Source organism: Lepisma saccharinum, chromosome 29 (assembly GCF_977018435.1).
Source record: "Lepisma saccharinum chromosome 29, izLepSacc3.1, whole genome shotgun sequence".
NCBI classification, from domain to species: Eukaryota; Metazoa; Arthropoda; class Insecta; order Zygentoma; family Lepismatidae; genus Lepisma; species Lepisma saccharinum.
The window spans coordinates 21,874,088-21,896,959 of record NC_139257.1 but is presented as its reverse complement, the minus strand read 5'-3'; the positions used below and the strand labels follow the sequence as shown (position 1 = coordinate 21,896,959).

Sequence of the window (22,872 nt, the reverse complement as noted above, 5' to 3'; positions counted from 1 at the left end):
GTTGTCCATATAAATTCAATAATTACTTTCTTGTACCATTTTGTAGTCTTTCGCAGAGCATTCCCATATGAAGCGAATTGATCACTTACGTCAATGATGGACTTGCTAGTAGTGTAATCAATAATTGCGGTAGGCTTTCTAATTTCTGAACCACGTCTTTCTGTTACAGTTACCTCTTCAGCAGAGTGAGCTGTAGATAGGACTAACACATCTCTCTTATCTTTCCACTTCAGAATAGTTACACCTTCCTGAGTTTCCATTCCTACAATATCACCTTTCCTCAATTTATCTTGAACAACATTTGCTGGCAAATATTTACGGTTAGTTAGACCTAATTGTACCAATCAGATGGGTATTATTGTCAATGGCAAGGTAAGCAAGAGGAACGCTGGTGTGATAATTATATCTGCGTAAAGACGCCGGCCTTCACCGAGAAGATCTCTTACAAGCTGTAACACAACAGTTTCAGGAACTGACATGTTACCGGCCGTTTATATTTCCAACATAAAGAATAATGTTCCATGTATAGCCCCTGCTGGCACACAACTTGAAAACTTTCACTCCGTATTTATTCTTTTTGGAAGGGATGTATTGCCGAAATGAAAGTCTTCCCCGTCATGGTATCATACTTTGGTCGACACAATTTTTGGTGAAATGGGTTTTTTGGTGATGTTCGTAATTTTTTGTAATTTATCATTAGGGACAGCACGTGAATTGTCTGCAAAATGCCACATTCGTAGAAGCAGTTCAAATCTGTTTCTAATCATCATACTTCGGGGAAGAGGAAAATCAAACAAAGCACTAGTGCTCCAGTAGTCTGATAATTTTGGTACTTTGATCACCACAAAATTTTAAAACAGCGTGATATTAAAAAAGAACAAGACAAAATGTGGTAACACAAAGCGAATAATTACGTGTATGAAATCATATACACGTGGCATACAACCTCAAATTTAAAACCTACGCCGCGTGTATAGAAATGCATACACACCACAAAAACCTCAACAATGGGCTTAATTTCAATTGTATTGAGATATTATGCATACGCATTTTATTCACAGTCGGTCAGTAACAAGAAAATCGGATTGGCCCAGAAGAGATACATTTTCAGTTACACGGTGGCAGTCAATGTGTTAAAAAAACTCTAATTCTAACTGACGCATTGAGTGTTTTATTTACACTCGATCGTTGTGAGAAAGATGCATACCGCATGCCCATTCTCCCGTCCCTGATCTTACAAACTACATTAAATCTCCGCCAAAATGATCAACGAGTGCAATTTACGTACGTAAAAGCTCATAGCAATCTTAATATATATCAGGATTTAGTGGACCAATATGCAAAAAAGGCGAAGAACACTCCTTTTCCTACTCCCCTTCGTTTATCCTATACTGATCTTCTACCCCGAGTTAAAATGAAACTTAATTCCCAATCGGAAGCTCGGGCACTTAATCAAATTGCAAATACGACCACTTATAGATGGTACGCAGAAAAAGTAGTCAGTCGACCCTGGTTTCATAAACTGAAACTTCCTCGTGAAGTGATAACTTTCACACTTCGCCTACGAACGGGACACGTTTGCACAAACGAACACCTAGCAAGACTGCATCAAAATCCCTCCCCTGCTTGTGATTGCGGAGAAAACAAACGCCAGTTCATTTCTTCTTCCATTGCCCGTTAAGGAGCAAATACAGACACGCTCTTCTTAACAGTTTACACAGAGCCAAAATACCATTTCCCATATCCATACCATCCCTATTATCGTCTCCTTCACCTCGTCGTATATAGTTTTGCCAGACAGAATGGTATTCAATTTTGAAATTTGTGTGTATGTTCAAGATTCTGATCAGTGCTAAAATACAGTGAAGTGTAATATTACAATATCTTTACGACCACAACTTACTATGACTTCGATTCAATGGTACTTCTGCTCACAAGTGTACTACATCGCAGACCTTTGACCAAAACTGCCATATACCCGGCGGTAAGGGTCACGAAGAAGAAGAAGTAGAAGATTACGTGATTAAAGTCTATACTACATAAAAGGCGGGAAATATATTTATGGATGGTACGCTACCATACGATACAATACCGATGGTGTAAAAATTTTAACACAAATTTATGTGCATATGCGGAAGTAAGTTCTGTGACAATGGTTCTACATTAGCATGCAATGTTAATTGGACATTATCCATTGTCTAGTGCTTTAAATTATAATTATTCTAACACTAAGTTTCGAGAGAGAACCTCTTCTCTCGTTTTCAGGTGAAATTTCTTTTGCCAGTGCATCAAACCTACGGCAGACCTGTGATTTTACTACAAATCCGGTGCTCCACGGCGTAAAGTAATAACGTTCATTGACCTAACGTGAAATTCCCAAAGATAGACTTAAAGCATGGGTATTGACACAATTTTTTGGAGGGGGTCATTGACATAAAATTCAATAGTAAATATAATCAAATAACTATAAGCTAAAGTAATTTTATTAGTATAAATTTGTGGAAACTTAACTCAACCCATCAAATCTGTTATATGGTACAACTTTTTTACATTTCTTTTACAATTTCATACCATAATGGAGTTAATTAACTTTCACACACCTGGTTCAGGAAATGTTACTCATGAAGTTGACCTGCATTCCACTCAGTTTTCAATCTAACATCTGAAGGCAGGTAAGATTTATAAAACCTTAGAATAATCTATCGCTTGAAGAAGCAAACAATCAATATTATACTTGTTCACATTACAACAAAGTGCGCCAGGAAGTTTTAAACTTTGTCCAAATCTTATTGACCAGAAAAATCTGATCTTCATTTCTATTTTTTTTAACAGGAGCCATACTGGAGCCTGTCCATAAGGCCATTAACAAATAAAACCTGTAGGTCTACCCTTTGCAGATCTGAACTAAATATTTTACAATATTCATTAATACTCTCATTACGTGATACTTATATAGCAACTTTTTACACCTGTCCCAGTATGGAGTAAAAAAGTTCTTAATGCAATGGGAATGCATTTTTAATGTACTATCCCCCCCCCCCGGTAAGTATGCCTTGCTATAGCAACAGGGCTTACTAGCATAAATAGTACTCCAGTGCTCATCTCTCCCTTCATACAATCTTCCATTGCTCAGGTAAGGGTTCCTTGTAACATTTTGAATTCTTGTTTAGTTTTTATCCCAAGGTGTAACGGATGACCTTCAAAGGGGCCTAAGTCAACCTTTTCCATGTACCCAAATGTGTAGTGCCCTACCACTGGTAGCATGCACCAATGAAAGACGGAGCAAGCACCACTTGTGTATTCTCAAAAGTTTATTTCTTGCTTGTCTCAAGAAAGGGTTCTGAAGATTTTGTTTACTTTTTGACAGAGCTGGTTCCTTCCAAAAAAATGCAATTTTGTCATCTGCCTATGCTTGCAGTCTCCACTTTATGAACATGTTTTTCCAGAATTTTTCCAGATTAACTTTTTATAAACCTACAGTTTGTCATATAAAGGAAATACTTTCTTCAGATAATTTCAAGTGTGAGAACAATTTGTAAATTGAATATTTTAGTTGAATTCTTAAATCAGGAGTTCCCAAACTGTTTAATGGTGCCCTTAGTATTTCAAGATTTTTCTGCAGTGCCCAAGTCAATGTAGGCCTATCTTAACACTTGCAACACTTTGTTAGTGTGGTTACGTTGCTTGCCTTAAGTTAAAAACTACATTTCAAACTGAAACATTCTATGTGTAAAAAGTACTAAATAAGCACATATTTGGAACATTCATATAACTTCAGTGAAAATATTGGTCACAACACCCCTGTAAGCCAGCTATGATGCCCTTGGGTGCCATGTTACACACTTTGGAAACCACTGTCTTAAATGTTCATCTAACCAGTGATTGAAATGGAAATTCTTAGGTGAGGATGTTTGGGAATAGGTGGAAGCAGTGACAACTCAAGAGGAAGGATAGCAATACCCCTTCACTCGTAAAAGCAGCACACCCACTGTAACCATCCCAGTTTTTTTGGAAATAATATTGGCCATCACTATATAAATGGTATCATTATCATATATAATATTCTATATTAACTTCTAAGAATTTTTGTATACCCCCGTGGCCCACTCTGGCCCTGTGTTTCACTTCCCCTCCCCCATTCTTCAATGTAGGAGATGGCATTCCCTCACTTTGAGCATTACATCAACACATACTGCCATTGGCTAGTGTCTACAGTTTTAAAAGATGTTTAAACCAATCATTTCAAAATACAACGAAAATAACCACTTCACTATGTTGTAAGTGGTTTTCAAGTACTTATATTGCAGGTTCGAATTTGCACAATGTGATAATAATAATAATAATAATAATATATCTTTATTGAGCGGGCGAGGTTCAGCGTACGCTGTTCTCCCACCTAACCCTTGTCAGAATACAGTCTACAGTTACAAACGGTATATATATCCAATAAGAAAAAAAGAAAGAAAAACAATAATAATAATAATAATAATAATACAAATAATAGTAAATAAGTAAGAAAGATGAAAAAAATGCAAATCAAATAAGAACTGTAAAGATACAATTAATGAGTATATGTATACACAAAAAGAAAAAAATACATAAAACTAAATTCTAAATACAATTTTAAGTATATATATATATATAGGCACACACACATGTACACATAAATGCATATTTGGTAATGTTTGATGGTGCAAGAATAGAAATATTTGACATGAAGTAATATCAAATTCTTACATTGACATTAATACATTGTGGGATGTATTTTTATTCGTGTGTGCTTCTAGATTCAAACTGTTTACATAGTAGATAGTCCTTTGCTGTGGATTTAAGAGCATGCAGTGTTGATTGGTTAGTTATTGTTATGGGCAATTTATTCCAGGTTGAAACTGCATTTACCGAGAATGATGATTTGAAGGAGGCGGTACTGTGATGATATGTAAAAAGTTTGTTATGCCCTCGCGTGAAGTGTGAGTGTATTTGAGTGCCTACTTTAACTTTTCTAAATAGATAATCTGGTTTACTTACTTTCAAAATTTTGTTTATGAAGGTGATATAGTGCAGATGCCTTCTTCTGTCCATTGTTAATATTTTCTTTGTGTTCAAATGAGGCAGGATATGTTCATATTTCCTTATGTTCAATGCAAATCGTATGCAAGAATTTTGCATCACCTGAATTTTCCTTTTATCTCTGACTGAGACCCCAGGACCATAAACTACATCACAGTAATCAAAGAGTGACCACAATAAGAGCTCAACTAGCTTCAGTTTAACTTTTTCCGTTAGATAATTTTGAGACCTATATAAATTTCTGAGAATGTAGAATGATTTTCTACACAGTCCATTGATGTGTTCTGTCCAAGTGAGAGAACTATCAATCACCAAACCCAGGTTTTTAGATGTTGTTTTATGCGGTATGCACGTCCCACGTATCTTCAAGACTATGTCGTTATACTTGTCGTTTGTAATTGTTTGTCTGTTCCCCAGTAACATGTATGTGGATTTTTTGGGATTTAATATCAGTGCATTGGAGTCACACCAGGTGGAAATTCTTTTTAATTCATCGTTGAGGACCATAACATCACGTCTAACTGTAATTGGCGTGGTAGGTAGGTATATCTGTGTGTCATCAGCATAGAAATGGTATGTACATGTTTGTATTGCTCTCGATAAGTCTGCTGTGTATAAAGTAAACAGTAGTGGCCCCAATATTGATCCCTGAGGCACCCCAGTTTTTATTGGCACAGATTTTGAAAATGATAGTGGAGTGCCAGGCATTTGTACTTTCTGGTGTCTGTCTGTAAGATAAGAGTTGAACCACTTGATTGCTAATGGGCTGAAGTTATAATATCTGAGTTTAGCTAAAAGTAGATCATGCCGTACACTATCGAAGGCTTTGCTGAGGTCTAAGAGGACTAGTATAACTGCACACCGTTCATCCATGAAATGAAGGAAGTCATCTACTACTTTTGTGAGTGCAGTGGCTGTACTATGTTTACTGCGAAAACCTGACTGTAATTTTGGTAAAATATTGTTCGCATCAACAAATTTGGTGAGTTGCTGACACACTACTTTTTCAATAATTTTGGAGACAACAGGCAACAAGCTTATTGGTCTGAGGTCATCAAGACTTTGAATATTCTTCTTCTTTGCTAGTGGGATTACATGAGCTTCCTTCCATATGGAGGGAAATTCTCCAGTGCAAATAGAGAAATTGATGATTTGTGTTAGTGCAGGTAGTACAAAGGGAAGCGATAACTTTAACATTTTAACTGTGATTTTATCAGCTCCAGCTGCATTTGAGTGTATACTATGTATTGCCTTATATATGTCAAGTTCTGTTATTGTTTTAATTGCGAAACATAAATCTGTGGTATTCTCATTCCTGTTTGTCATGAAGTAATTGTACTGTTCTTGGATAAGTGTTTCAGAAAAATTCAGATTCTGTGTTACACTAACAAAATGGTTGTTTATAACATCTGCATCCCTAAGATTAGATGGAAGGGCATCAATATTATTTGTAGTTTTATCAACAATACCTAAATCTTTTAATTTTTGCCAGGTACCACGTGTGTTCATATTTCTGCTGTTTATATGGGATGTGAAATATGCTTTCTTTTCCTGCCTTGTAATTGACGTTGTGAAGTTACGCAGGTCCTTGTATTGTAGCCAGTCGTGTGGGTTATTTGTTCGTTTAAATTTACGTAAGGCATTATCCCTGAGTTTCATTACTAGTTTTACATTATCTGTGATCCATGGAGTATATTTTTTACCTACCCTTGCCGTTTTAGTAGGTGCATGAATTTCAAAGACGCTGATGATTTTTGAATTAAAATAGTTTATTTTGTCTTCAATATCATGGATAGGTTTCAGCAATTCCCAATCTACGGCTTTCATATCATTTTCGAATTTATCACTATCAAAATTAGAAAAGTCACGATATGTAATGTATTTCACCTGCTTTATGGGCTTCTCACAAACCAACGATACATATGTGAGACAGTGATCAGAGGTGCCTATAGGGTTATATAATTATATTGTATGTATATTTGTATGAAGTGGACTCATTCAGTTGCTTGTGTAGCCCTAAATGTCACCACACCACTACATTTGTCTTATAAATGGCGATGATATTAGTTCTAGATGATTAGTTATTGATAAGGACATCTTTTATTGATGGCAAAGTGACTCTAGTTGCCTTTGTGAATGATATACCTTTTATCAATGGGGTATTTGTTTAGTTGTTAGATGCATTTTAATTTGTTCTGAAGTCATCTCTAATTTTTCTATTGATTAACTTTTTTTTAGGCAGGAGCTTTGGTCTTCATACTAGGATGCAAAAAGCCTGTGCTGATATTCTCATTTATTACACTTCAACACTGTTGTCAGTATGTCTTTCACTTTTCCTTGGTGAATAAAATTAGAATGAAGTGGACACCTTAGTGATATGCTAAAGTGTTATTACAAGGGATTGATAAAAAGTAGTGGCAGCATTGCTATAATTCTTACCAGGAATTAATGGCACAGGAAACACCAGTTAAAATGCTTCAATGTAATCTCCCTCCATGTCAATCATCTTTTGCCACACTTGTGGAAAGCACTGTACACCCTCAGCACATTCATTTCTGTTGATGGATTGTCGTGAAGCATCCTGCAAAGTGGTTTTCAATTTTTTGAAGAGATCATAATTGCACAGACTCATATCAGGTAAATACTGTGGGTGTTCAGTGCCACTCATCATCAGTTATACAGGAGATCAGTCACAGTGTTAGCAGTGTGACGACATCTTGCATTGTTATGCAGGATGATGGGAGTCCTTGGAAGCAAGTGCCGTTGTTTTCTCCAGTGTGTGAGACGAAGCTGATGGTCCAAGAAATTTTAGTAGACTGAAATACATACAGCATGGCGCAGTATGACTCCGCGGACATCATACGCCACAATAAACATGACCTTCACACCACCACCTTGTGCAGAGTGCACTTTTGTTTGCACAAGGATATCCCTGATCCTTCCATTCATTAGATTGCCACTTCAAACATAATTTGTACGGTTGAGCCCAGGTTCCGTACATAGTGACAATCCTTCCAAGTAAGTCTTCACCTTCCCTCTGGTAGCAGTCAGAAATCCTGTGCATAGCGATGCAATTTTTGCACCTCTGTGATTTGATGGGGTATCCAAAGTGCTCCAATTTGTGTAACCCTGGAATGTCATGCAGAATGTGGCATGTGCCTACCTCCATGGCTAATTCGCGTGCAGTCCTGGTGATCACCTCAGGAGGGATCACCTGCCTTCATGACACTTTCACAGATTTCGCCACTGTACAGTACCGACAATGCTGCATCAACACATGCCTCAGTCCCTGACAAATCTTGTACACTCGACCACATGTCACTTCAATTTTGATCCATGCACATTGTTCCCATTTCGTGAACATGTTAGGGTGCTTGCACCCTCCTCTACTTCAAGGCACTACAGTATTTGGCTGAATAACATAGCTGTTCTCACTCACCACTCTTGCTCATCTACCCTTCAGTTATCAGCTATGGCATCCCTGTGGCTAACTCGCTACTCAAATGGCAGCCATGTTGCCACTACTTTATATCCAGGCCTTGTACAATCTTTCGATGATGTAATCCTGATTATCTTAGTTCCGTTTTCCTTCTTTCCAGGTAAACTTTGCATCGTGGAAACTTTCAACAGTACTAGGAAGCAAACTGAATACTGCCCGGTTCTTGCAGACAGCAAAAATAGCACTGTAGAATGCATTGTTGGAGTAGATAGGTAAGGATTTTTATATTGACAATTGCTTTAAAACAGAATTGCCAGCCTCGATTCTAATACATTGGAAATTACAACCATAGCCTGAGAAGGCTCTGGTGGCAGCAATGTCTGTCTGTGGGATCTTCCTTATCGCACAACATGAGAGCAACCTTATGTTCTGACGTCACTGCAGGATGCTTTCATTGTTACCCTAAATGCCAAAGTTGTTAGGCATAAATAATACATCTGTTGTGTATTTATGTTAAGTGAAACAAACCTAACAGACCCAACCTAACAACGTAGGCATTCTGAGTAATGTCTCACATTGTGCAATAAAGGAGACCCATGTTGTGCATGTCTGCCGCTATTATGAAAACTAAACTATCGCACTACAAGCCTTTGAGGTCAAAGGCCTTCCAAGCAACTTAACAAGGTGACATGATCAGCGCATGGAATCCATTGCCACTATTGTCTATCGTGACCAGTGTGGTACTACTGCTTTCAAGTAGCTCCCAGATTGCCCTCATGCTGCATCATCACAGAAACTTTAGATCTTCCACTGGGATCAAAGCAGGAACCAGTCATGCCAAAAATTAAGATGCTAACCATTTGGTTATGCAGAAGATAGTCTTGCCACAAGACATCTTAAAGCCTGGTTTTTATTGCAGGTTAATTTCTCACTTTATTACAGAACTGTTCTATGATAGGTGTTAATTATGTATATTTGGTTTTTGAGAAATTGTGAAATATTAGTATGGAATGTGTATACAGTGGAACCCTGATTTTATGTTTCCCAGTTTTACATTTTCCTGCATTATAGATTCAATTGCGATGGTCCAAACATAGCAAAAGGTTATAAAATTTTCCTCTTTTTTTACATTTTCTGCACATTGTTTTTTCAGCTTGGTCCCCTTGAAAACGAGGTTCCACTGTATGTATAAAGTGCAGGTTGTATCTGTATCGCTGTAGTTCATAAATTGCAATAGGTAATAAGCTGACCCACCCATTTTAATCTTAACAAAAACCAATGAAAATCAAAATGGAAGGTTTGTAGTCAGTGGTGGCGATTGGGTTCCAAAACTGTGGGGGCAAGGACAGTTTACTTTCCTTTGGTTGATAAGGTTCAGCATAGTGCGGGGCAAAAGTGGGGGGGGGGGGGGCAAATGCGCCATCTAATTGCTGCCATTGTTTGTAGTTTAGCAAAAATAAATGAAGCTATCTACAAAGTACTAGTAAGTCATTGTTTGCATGAACGAATAACAAATATTAACTTAAATTTTTGTTTGGTACATCTAAATTCTGTAGTTATCACTTCAAATTATTTACCGGTCCGGTACTTTCACCTCCTGTGCATGGCCTTGATCTGCGGGGACATACATGTGAATCCGGGGCCTGTGAAAACGGTGGCAAATTTCTCTGTGTATTACCAAAATACACAGAGCATTAAGAATAAGCTTGGTGACTGTGCAATTTTTGCGTGTGAACTCATGGCATATGACTGCCTAATTTTTACTGAAACGTGGTTGACAAAAAACGTTTGTGACAGTGAGCTGCCATTCGCAAGCCATTTCACCATATATCGGAACGATCGTGCGACTCGTGGTGGGGGCGTTATGATCTGTGTTAACTCAAAATGGCCAAGCAAAGTACGCCACGACTTAAAACGGAACTGTGAAATACTGTGGGTGGAAGTTTCGGTGACCGGTGCCAAGAAGCTTCTCCTTGGCTCTTACTATAGGCCACATAAAAACAGTCCTTTGTTCCTCCTCGAAGAATGTCGAGATTCTTTGCTTGCGGCAGTTGCCCTGGGAGACGTTGCGCTTTTCGGCGACTTCAACCTCTCAATTGACTGGCAAGACCCTGTGAATGGAACAGCGAAGTGTACGAACGACGCATGGTTTATTGAAACTTTCATCTGTGGTTTAAACCTGAAACAACATAATTTGTTCAACACCAGGAAGGACAGCAACCTGGATTATGTTCTATCCACCCTAAACGATATTAGTATCACGCCACGTAAAAACCTCCTGACCTCCGACCACGACAGTTTGGATGTTTCTATTCTCATCCCCCCACCCCCTAGAAGAGGTCATCGCCCCTCCATCCAGAACAAACGCTACCTGTGGAACCGAGCGCCGTGGGAGGAGATAAGACTTTCCCTCGACTCCTTCCCCTGGTGCATCTTGGAAGACGGGACGGTCGACGAGGCAGCTGACCTATTTACAGGTGTCATTCAAGCAGCAGTGACGGACCACGTGCCTACAGGGAAAATATCTTCTCGGAGATTTCCGTGTTGGTTCGACTCCGAAGTGCGGGATGTACTGGCCAACAAGACACGAGCATGGCAACTTTGGAAGGGCTTCCCGAGTGAACACACGCACAATACCTTTGCGGCTCTGCGACGACACTCAAAGTATCTGCTTCGAAAAAAATATAAGGAACATATAGACAATATATCTGCAACAATCCCGGAAAACCCAAAAAACTTTTTTAATCTAATAAACTCAAGGAAAAATAAAAGTAGGATTCCAGCTGAAATTACGCATGATAGTGAAAGTGCGATAGGGGACCGAAGGGCAGAACTCTTCAACGCTTATTTTCATGGTAACTTCTGCCCCCCGTCTTCCCTTGCAGCGTTGCCAAACGTAAGACCAGTCTGTTCCTCCTCCCTAACAACGCTTGTCACTACACCCGATGAGGTGAAGGATCTATTGTCGTCTCTTCCAGTTCACCGTGCCCTAGGACCGGACGATATCAACACCATGTTCCTCAGGAAAACTGTGCAATCCCTGTGCTATCCCCTCTCCATTCTCTTGAACAGATGTTTTTCGGAAGGCATCTTTCCTCACGCTTGGAAACAAGCTAACATCACACCGATTCACAAAAGTGGTAACAAAAATTTTGTTTCATCTTACAGACCAATCTCCTTACTCTCTCCTCTGTCCATCATCTGTGAAAAAGTAATCAAAGACAGACTGTACAAATTTGTTTCTCCGTACTTAAGCTCTAAGCAACATGGTTTTCTTCCTGGTAGCTCCTGTCTTACAAACCTGTCTGTTTTACTCTCACATGCTATGAAATGCATTTCAAATAATTCACAATTAGATGTAATATACTTTGATCTGGCCAAAGCCTTTGATACTGTTAGTCATCGTCTTCTGATTCACAAATTATGCAATAGATTCAACATTCATGGCAAATTTCTCACCCTTCTCACAGACTACCTTAGCGATCGCCAACAACGTGTCGTTCTTCCTGGAACTGTTTCTAACTTTCTTCCTGTCCTCTCTGGAGTTCCACAGGGTAGTGTTCTAGGACCTCTCTTGTTTATATTATTCGTCGATGACCTTGCCGACCATCTCACAGGTCCCTCTAGCAATTACCTTCTTTTCGCAGATGACTGTAAAATTTTCAGAGAAATCTCCACTTCCGACGATACTCATCTTCTTCAGAATGACATAGCAACATTTACTTCCTGGTGCCTGACATGGGACCTTACATTACATCCTGACAAGTGTACTACTCTCACTATCTCTCTCAAGAAGAATCTGTTAAAGTCATCTTACTCCATCTCTGGCAATAACATCAAAGCAGTATCCTCTCACAAAGACCTAGGCATTGTTTTCGACCAAAAGCTCACATTTGAGGAACATATTTTATGCACCACAAAAAAGGCCATGCGTCTCTTAGGTTTACTCTACCGTTTCACTGAAATTAGTGACATCTCAGCTCTCACTTTGTACTTCACATCATTCATCTCCCCAATAATAGAATACTGCTCTCCCGTCTGGTCCATGGCATGTCCCACTCACCTCTCCAGGTTCGATTCAGTCTTTCACTTCTTCCTAGCTATAGTCCGTCACAGGGTTCCCTCATTACGCAATCTTTCATCTCCGCATCTCTTGTCTTTTCTAAACTTACAAACTGCTTATCAGCGACGTTTGCAGAATGATTTCAGTTACTTATACAAAATTGTGAATGGCAAAATCCGCTGCAACACACTCCTTGAGGAATTCCACTTTAGAGTACCTATGCGCACAACTCGCAATACAAGGTTATTTTATACTAAAAAACCTAGACTAGAAATTCAAAAAAGATCTCTCTTTTATAGACTTGCAGCACAATACAATGATCTCCCCTCAAGTATTGATATATTTTCCTCCGAGTTTGCCTTTCGGTCTTCTATCAGAAGAAATACTTGTAATTAATATCACATAGTGCCATCTCTTACTTATTTTTTTGTTCATTTGCTATTCACTTTTATGTTGTTTTGTTACTCTTAATTATTTCTTATTTATTTTTATTTATTTATTTTATTTTATTTTATTTTTTATTTTTATGCTTATTATAATTATTGCTTTCTCATTGTTGACAATTTCAGTGTAAAATGGCCACCTGTGCTGTATCTGAAATTTTCTCAAATAAATAAATAAATAAATAAATAAATCTGAATTTCAAATATAAATAAGTGAAAAATCCCCAACCACCCTAATTAAGTAATTATTTTGATATTTAAATAGGGTCATCCAGAGTTGGAGTATAACGTAATGAAAGTAGTTATTAGTTGGTATCCCATCACTTTTTGGTACTTGGCATTTGTAAATAACAATGGGGCGTCCAGAAGGGGGGGCAAGGGGGGCCGTGGGACCCCCTGGAAAATGAAAGTCAACAAAAAATATGTATTTGACACATATCATTTCATTTTAGCCACAATAATATGTGCTAATTATTGCATGAACACCATAAATTCAAATTTAAGCAATGTTTTTTAGGGAACAACCCTATTTTTGAGAAAAATTTGCCTTCGTTTGCCCCCTCCATGGAAAAAAATACCTTCCTTGCCCCTCCCTGGCAAAAAATCCTGTGGACGTTCATGTAAATAACCCATAGCACACCAGCCCATTGAGGGCTCTAGGCCTACCTATAGACTGTCGACCTCACTCCCACCTAATCCTACTCACTGACCCAAGGTGGGAGATCATCCAACCAGTTAAGGGGTGATGTGTGGTCGGCACTACAAACCCTCCAGTCGTTGTAGGTTTTCATGACCAGGTTATACTACTCATTCATAGCTCCCTAAGTTTCTCAGGATGATGGGTGGCCACCGGTGCCATACACAGGCCAAAAAGTTGTTACGCTTCCCCCAAGAGACTTGAACCTGCATGCTTCCCGTAATCTGAGCCCAAAGCATGACACCTTAGACCGCATGGCCACGGTGCAGGACACTTGGCATTAGTAAAGTATTACTGATATTACCAGAGTAATTGTAACATCACTTCATTACTTTGCATTACTAGACTTCATGTCGCCTTCGCAAATTGAGAACCAGAGAATTTGAAAGAACACAACATGTTTTGTTTTAAATTATGGATGTAAAGTTACATTGGAAAAATGCAATACAGAGAAAAAATACAGTAATGTCCTTCATTGTATGGTGGAATATTGGTAAAGTGTTACTTTTGGATCTAAATACAGTAACTATAATGAAATACTTTGTTGAGAAATGTACCAACCTCTTGTGTAATCTGTGAAAATGTAATTTTCAAATACTAACTAACCACGGTTTCTACCTTACCTTGCAGGCTTGACTGATTGAAGAAAATAATAACTAAGAAGGCAGACTTCGGTATTTTTGAAGCTGAAGACCTACTGGTTGCTTCAAATAAGAAAATCAAGGATGTAATTGTCGTTGGTGAAATTAGATTTTTTGAGCAAGGTAAGTGTATATTTAACGAATATTTTTTGCCTTACAAATGTGCTTGTACAATAGTGTTTCTAGAGATTTAAATGAAGCTCATGCTGAAGAAAACCATGAAAAGAGCAATTTGCAGGACATCATTGGGTGGGGGATAGAATCTGGGAGTAATTGTTGGCTTTTTAAAGTAACTACATAGTTTTTCAGCACCCTAGGAAAATTTTTAAATAGTATATAGGACCAAACCTTAGTCAGATTATCTTACACTGTGTGTTAAGACTAAGCACAAGATTATTGTAGATCTAAGTTTTAACTTTTGTACATTGACATTGCATTAAAAGTAACATTTTTTAGTTCATTTAATTGACTTCCATGCTTGTAAAACTATTCTTGTAGCATGCAGTTTCAGGACTGAAAATTAGTCATAAAAATGGATAACTCAAATTTTACTCTATTTTTAATGTTCTATTTCCCTCCTAAAAATTCATGCTTTATTTCTTAAATATTCTTGTGGTGTGCTAATGCAAAACTACTACTCTTGCAGAAACCTTTGATTATGATGTAGTTACTGTTGTAAGAAAAAATATGCACATTAGAAGTATAAAAGATCTTAGGGACCAAAACCTTTGCCATCCAGGATACGGTTATGAAAGAGACTGGACAGAAGTAATTTCAAGGGTTAGTAAATTTACCTTCTTACTGTATTTAATTTGTTCATTTCTAATATTTGGAATTGTGAATTTACACTTCGAATCATTATACATACTAATCTCAACCTGGAACTTTCCTGGTTCAAAGCCAGAGGCAGCGCCAGGGGGGCCCAAAGGGGTGCTTGCGCACCCCTAATTTTCTTCTGCACCTCCTTCAGCATCCCCTATTCCAAACCCATGTTGAAAACATTAACTCTTAGTGTCGTATGTCGTAGCCACATTGAGCGCTCGAATGTAGGCATTGTAGTGAGGCCACTATTACCAAGCATTGAAAGAGAAACCACATATATATTTGCATGTACTGTTGGCAGTCTCTATAAAGATTAGAGGCCGTTGTCTTTTCTTTCGTCAGTATTGTTGTTAAGAGTTTTCTTCTTTTATTTTAAGCGGCCTGTTTTTGTTCTATATTTGCAGTAGTTTGCTAGTTGGCATGTTCTATGTTCCACATAACATGTTTAGTAAAGTACCATTTCAGACTTTGTAGATAATCCCAAAGTTCGCGAAGAAATGTTACAGTTCGTTGATGGGGATAGCGTGGCGGCAGAAGGGGATTTTAAAGAAGATTAAGTTACCGTGCACTTCGTGTTTTGTCCTGACACCGCAGCATCTGGGGCAGACGGAAGATAGCCAGTGGCACAATCACAGGGGACATTACCCCCCCCCCCCAACCTTGGTCGGAAATCAATTCTAGGGGGGGACAAGGGTGCAAACATTGAAGTAAGAAAAAAGCAAGGCTAGCAGAATCTAAGAGTAGCAGGACAAAATAACACTCAAGATGTTATAGTTTTAGTTTTCATGTATTTCTTTTTCTTCCAGACTACCAAGGGCACCTGCTGGAGGGGAGAGGCAATTACCATCCTCGGTTTCAAATTTTATGCAAAAAAAATATTTTGTAATTTTTTTTCATAGATTCGTACAAGTTCAGAGCCGTAGCTACGGGGAGGCAAACAAACTAAATTACTAAATTAAAACGTTATAAAAGAGAATGTGGCACCCTATTAAATTAATATTGTTTTCAGCTTGCAATAATTTGAATCTAAATTTTTTTTGCAAGTGAAGCGAGCAATGTCATTCTTTTCTGTAATGCATTGTAAATTGCTCTATAGAGAAGTAAGACCAACTATGTACTTCAGACTGTTACTGTGTGTGTGCTTGTTTTCAATTATTAGCTAATGTGAAATCGAACGTGTTGAAAAATATTTCAAATCGTTTGACCAACACAAATGCTTTAGCACTGACTTCTCCCCTTTTTTGCGTGATTTAAGAGGATAATAACGTATGCTGCTATTATTACTACTACTACTAATAATAGCAATAATAATAATAATAATGTCGTCATAATCATCATTATTATTTATTATTACTGGCAAGTTTACCTGGTACTTGCCTCAGACAAAAAATCTGTGGTTGCGCCTCTGCTAAAACATGCATGAATATTTCATGCTTTCTTTATTTTCATCATCGCACCCCCTAAATTTTTTTCCGCATCCCCTCAGCACCCCCAGATGATTAATCCTAGTGCCGTCACTGTTCAAAGGCATTGCATGAGATAAGTGTAGGAAAAAAATATCAGTTTCTCCTTTTAGGAGGTATATTAAATTTCAAATCATAAAATTACAAGGATTTTACAATTAGATTACTAAACTTTTCTTGGAAAATGAAACTTTGTGGTAAAAAAAAAATGTAATACATACATACATTACATACGTATAGCACCATGTGATGAAGGCACATTTAGGGGATGTTGTGGGGACAGGGTCCCACACATTCTTGATCTGTCATTTTGGAGGTGGTGACCCGCACCACACTCAGCTGCCTTTACCCTCCAGGGTTGCCCCAATATACCCATTGATTTGATGCTAGATGATCCCCAGAACCTAATATTTTTTTTATGAAGATTGATTCCAGAAACTTAAGATGTTAGTTGAGAATTTAAATCTCTACCATTTTGACCATTCACTTTCAGTATTTCGAGGAAACTGTGGCATCTCAACTGTGCGACAAGAGACTGACATCTGCTGAAAACAGGATAAAATCATCTGCAGATTACTTCAATGAAGCCTGCAAAGCAGATCCTTGGGTTCCTGACAAAAGTTTGGATGCTAAGCTGAGTAAGTACAGTGGCAAGAGCTAAAGTTTAACATTACTTTTAAAGTTTTTATGTGGTGGGTGTGCCCTTCCTATGTTATTCCTTACGACACTTGCGAAAAACCTAGGAAAGGAAATATTTTTTGGGTTCATAACTTGCTTCAGTGCATATTGCTTGCATTGTACTGTAGTATTTTTCTAATTTATGGTTCTTGCAAGCATTTAAACATGTTTATTTTGGGAGGTTATTTGTATACTATATAATAAATTTATATAATTTATTTGTAACTGGATCAATGTTATAACAATGGGAAATGAAGTTGACAAAAGCAAGAAACTTAAACAATGAGTCATGTCAGTTACAAGTACATTGTTGAATCCTAACAATTGAATTAACTGAAAGTTTTAGACCGAAATTAATCGTGAATGTCAGGTAATTCAAAACCTTCTTGGAGTTTCTTGACCTTCTTGGTAAAGTAGTTTTTAAGTGTAGCTTTACCCCACTTGTGGAAGAGAGAGCTCCATACTGAGTCTGTATTTCCATCCTCATTTAATTTCTTCACATATTCTTTTGCAATGAAATAAGGCTCCAAACAATTACATCTCGCACATTACTCTTAAAACTTCACATGGTTCTCCTTAATGAGAGTGGACATGCCAGTTATTGGGTATAAATTTTGAAATGTCATATTCATGGCATCTTTTTCCAAGTTTTTGATGAGAATGGCACTCGTGATGGAGTTCTTTTTCACAAGTGAAGTAAGCCTTCACCTTTTAAAAAACTAAACCGAAAGGTCGTCAAGAAACTTTTGTACAGATTTTGAATTTCCTGATATTTTGGATTTTTTGATAAGATTTTGTCAAATAAAAATGCTAATTTCAGTTAAGCTAAAACAATGACATTGATAAGATTAATTGTACAACTTTATTTTGAGCTCATCCTATTGCTTGCTATTACTGCAACACTGATGAAACTACAAATAAATGCCAGATGAGAGAAGTGTTGTCCTGAAATGTTAATCACAAGTGTCAAAATGCTTAAAACAACCATAAATTAGAAGTGTAGATGAATGGGTTGCCTCGAATATTAAAGTCAAGCATAATTTTAGATGCATTTAAATTTCTAGTGCCACTATATTCACTCAGTCTTCAGAAATGGAGAACTATAGCTCATTACCCTCAATTCACACTTTGTTTCCTTGTGAAAGCAAAAACCTTCAAGAACTGTGAAAGTTAAGTCAAATATTTACCTATGATCATGCTGCTTTCCTTCAAAATATACAAGCATGTCTCCATTGTGTTTATGTACTATGCACCTAAATACCACACAATTTCTATTTGAGCAAAAATTTAATTATCTAGGTTTTTCTTTGTAAGGTAACACAATGGTTGATGCCATATGGGATGACACGGCACCATCACCAGACCCTATGAACGACCACTAAATATTGTTCCTAATTTTTTTTTTAAATCTGTGAAATGGTAATGAAGAAAATTTCTGAATTTGATGTCCCTGCAGGCTATCACAATTCCTGAAATTACTTTTCGGGACCTCAAAAGAAATGGTTCCAGCTTGCGCTTTATCAGTCATGTTCTGCTGGTTTGTAGTTGGTTCTTTTGGTAATGTTTCTTAGTCTCCCATTGGTAAGTTTGGTGGTGGTTAGACCTGTAATCTTCTCCTTGAAATGGGCAAGGTAGTTTTTCTGCTAGACCCTCCCCCCCTCAAGTATGGCCACCATACCATAGTGAGGATGCTTAGCATGAACAGTATTTATCCTCTTGTTCACCTTTTACCCTTAATTGGTCAACTAAGGGTCCAATGGTTGTAACAATGAGGTCTCGTGTTGTTTAATTTACTTCCTATTCCAAGATGTAAGGTGTGACCTTTCAAGGCATCCAAAATCCAATCCCTCTTCTCACAGTATACCCTGGAACTGCATGCTTAAAGCTCTCTGGCTCCTGGAGTCTAAGCCAGTATAAATTCTCTGCAGGGTTCTGCATTGTCCTCTCTCGTTCATCTCTGTGCTAAGTACCACTTTAGAACTCTGGTTGTATTAGTGGCACAGTTTTTAAGGTTTTTACTTTATTTTTTTTTTATTTGATATGGATCGTTTTGCTGTTTAGTGCTAAAATATTTTTTTTTTTCTTTCACTGCCTAAAATTTTTGTAAGGGCCTTATATCCCTGTATTAAGGTTCCAAATTGCCTCACTGCTGATGCAAACATTGTTTTTTAATAAACACTTTCTCCTACAGTCCTGCAGAATTTACTTGAGACAAGTGGCTGCCGGCGCCACTGCAGTAGTACCAACTTACAGCAAACTCTTGACTCGCATGCGAATCAGGGGCAATCAGCTGACAACGGGAGATGGGAGATTTGAAAAATAATTACATTGTGTAACTGAAATATCACTGTATTAAGAGGACATGCTAAGAAAATTATAAGTATTCTATCTTACACAGTAAATGGATAAACAGGATATTCTTTACCTTTAATCCGTAATTTGAAAACACCAGAGGTCATCATCGCTTGCTTCACCAGTCGCTGCACATGAGTCCTTTCAACAGTTGGTAGCATTTCGTGTACCTGAACTTTAGAGTTTCCATTGGCCCGTTACAGTGGGAAGTCCCCCGCTCTAGCCAACTCGAGCGCAGTTGCATCACTCACAGAATGGCCATTTCTCTCAAGATAATTCTGCTGGACTCTAGATGTAGGTCTTGTGGTGCTGCCTGCTTTTGATTTACTTCAGTTTCAATGCTCTGCTGTTTATGCTAGGAGTTGTTTTTTTTTTAAAATTTCAGCCTATATAATGGTAACCAGCCAAATGGGTTTTTAACAAAATATTGGAGCTCTAATAAAAATTGATAACCACAATTAGGTAAAAGGATCACTCTCTTCCAAAATACCCACTATATGACCTACCAAAGAAAGGTGGTGGAGTTAATTAAAAAAAGGTTGAGCCATAATTGAAATTTCTTGATTTTCTTTATGCACCTGCAAAGACAGATCCTTTGTAGGTGTACTACTTTCTGCTGCAGCATAGTCACTTTCCAGAAGACATTCTTATATCAGTCCTTATGTTTGAAGTCTTCTCATATGAAAAAATAAAATGCATATTCTCATTTTTTTAAATATCTGCATAATAAAAGCATAAATTCATAAATTGCCTAGTATCATTTCTTAAATCTGAAATAAATTGTGAACTTGTTATAATTAGCAATGAGAACATGTTGTGCTTATGTAGAGCTGCCATCAAGCAAATTGCAAAAAGTTATTTTTCAATTACTTTTTGTTTGTACAAATTAATTCCATCTTAATTACAGAAAGCAAGAATCCAAATTTGTGTGCCTTGTGTGATAATCCAGGAATGTGTTCTACAGATGATAAATATTGGGGTCGAGGTGGTCCCTTATACTGCCTCACAATGGCATTGGTGATATAGCATGGGCAAGACTGAACTATGTTAGGCGTCATTTTGGGGTAAGTAGCTTTGGCGTCATTTTGGAGTAAGTAGTTTTGGAATGTAAAGGCCTAATTGGCTAGTATGTATTTGACTCTTATATAGATTAACATTGGAAATAATCCTCTTAAATGCTCTTATATGAAAACAATGTTAATATTTCAACCAGTTACAAATTTTTCTTTAAAAATTAAATACTGAAATATACAAATTGGTCTAGACTAGTAAAATTTTATTGAAGTCTGCTTCATGGTAAGCAGTGGCGGATTACCAAATAGGCTCACTAGGCACGTGCCTAGGGGCGGCAAATCTTTTTTCCAGAATATCAAGAATAATAAAAAGTGTCTTACGTACACAGTGACAATTTAGACCTATGAAACCAATGTTTCAAATCAACTGTTTGCAACACTTTCGCTTCATACGAAAGAAACCTTGATGTATCGGATTTATGTGTTATCAAGAAATGTTCCGTCTGCTCTGCCTCCTTCAGGCGCCAATCAATTTGTTTTTAACCCGTGCTGTGGCTTTTATCGCTTACAATGACAATGCAAGCCACCCAGCCTTTGTTGGTTTGTTTTTGTAAATACACACCCCTCGATCTTCCACTAAGCTTTTCTTAATGGCCAGGCAGGAAAGAAGACTGATTGTTTGAAACTCGCATCTGTAACAATGCCAGTCTTAAAAAAAAAAAATTGTTAGTGTGTTTGCGATTTGGTGTTTTTTTTTTTATGCAGCAGGCAGCATGAAGCGAACAAAGTTAAGTGGGGCGGCTTATCGTAAACTTGCAAACGAAAAGCGTGAAAGAGAAGCAACCTTACAGAAAAAGCTTGGTACAATGGACACGTTTTTTAGGCTACATCGAGTGAACTCTGTGAAACGCAAAATGTCGAAAATATTGTGGGTTTAGTGGAGGAAGAAAGTGCACCTGAGGTAGTGTCCCTCAATTCGTAGAAGTTCCTGATTGTGACAGTGAGAGTGCAAATGTCGTTAGTGACGATCCTGCTGAGTGGTGTCTGAATGAGTTTACAATTGACATTCTTCTAAGACGTGGAATTAATCAGAATGATGAAAACGATTTTTCTAAATCGCAAAGACTCATAGCAGGTAAGACAAGATTTTTAAGTAATAGTGTTTTTTTTCTTCGTAAACTTATAAATGGCGAATCAATTTTGCGGAATTATTTGGTATATTCGTGCAGCACTGGTGCCGTTTATTGTGCATCATGCAGGTTGTTCAAGGGCAAGACAAACATCGCCACTCACGGCATTTCAGACTGGAAAAACATTTCAAATATTCTATATGGACACATCAACTTTGAAGAACTTATACACGACTTTGCAGCAACCAAAGTGAGGCGGAAGCAGCTTCATTTATGACTGGTGAATTTAATTTGTCAATACATTACATAATTTTAGGTATAGCACATACAAAAAATGAATTGTTTGTTATTGATTTTTATCCTTTGTTTTTTATTTCAGTATGTTCACTAATTTTTATATTAGCCTGTAAAATACTGCAAATAAGTTACTACTTTTCTTTTGAGAAGAGCGCACATTAAGTTTGTGCCTAGGGGCAGCGAGGAAGCTTAATCCGCCACTGATGGTTCACACTTGATTAGTTCTTAGCAGTATTACATAATATTCTCTAGAGCACATAAATTTAATTCTGGAAACTATCCTAAAAATCATAATTTTTAATTGTATTTGGTAATATGCATAACTTGATCCTTTGTCTTCCAGCTTTCACCAGGTTCTAGATCAGTTGCACCACTTGAAGAATATGGACTTCTATGCCCCAATAGAACAACAATACCAATAAATTCATCTGAACCATGCTCATGGATTTCAAAACCATGGCCTGTAATTCTTACTAGAATGTAAGAGCATATTCACAATTGTATTGTTAAATGAGAAATTTTTAGTGGGTAGCCCTAATTTAATGCAAATATTTTCATAGTATTTAACTACTTGTACTGTACAAATAAAAACCTGATTTTTCACAAAATCTAGGTTTTCATCAGTGAAACAAGTATAAAAATACAGTTTCAATTGTTGCACTGCATTTGAGCTTTGTCAAAAAATAACAAATATTCTATTAAAAATAATTTTTTGCCCTTACGTATATAATTTTTCCCAAATTTTCTGAGGTAAAATTTAACTT

At 37.4% G+C, this 22,872-nt stretch overlaps 1 protein-coding gene across 1 annotated transcript; it reads left to right on the top strand.

Moving 5' to 3' along the window:
• The first annotated feature begins 2,102 nt into the window (after positions 1–2,102).
• Positions 2,103–22,592, top strand: LOC145981421 (transferrin-like). Its single transcript, XM_083114656.1, is given in 8 exon segments — positions 2,103–2,137; positions 8,670–8,781; positions 14,343–14,476; positions 15,000–15,133; positions 17,132–17,276; positions 20,576–20,674; positions 20,677–20,732; positions 22,452–22,592. Coding segments are annotated over 8 exon segments (837 nt in total). The 5' UTR covers positions 2,103–2,121.
• Positions 22,593–22,872: the final 280 nt, after the last annotated feature.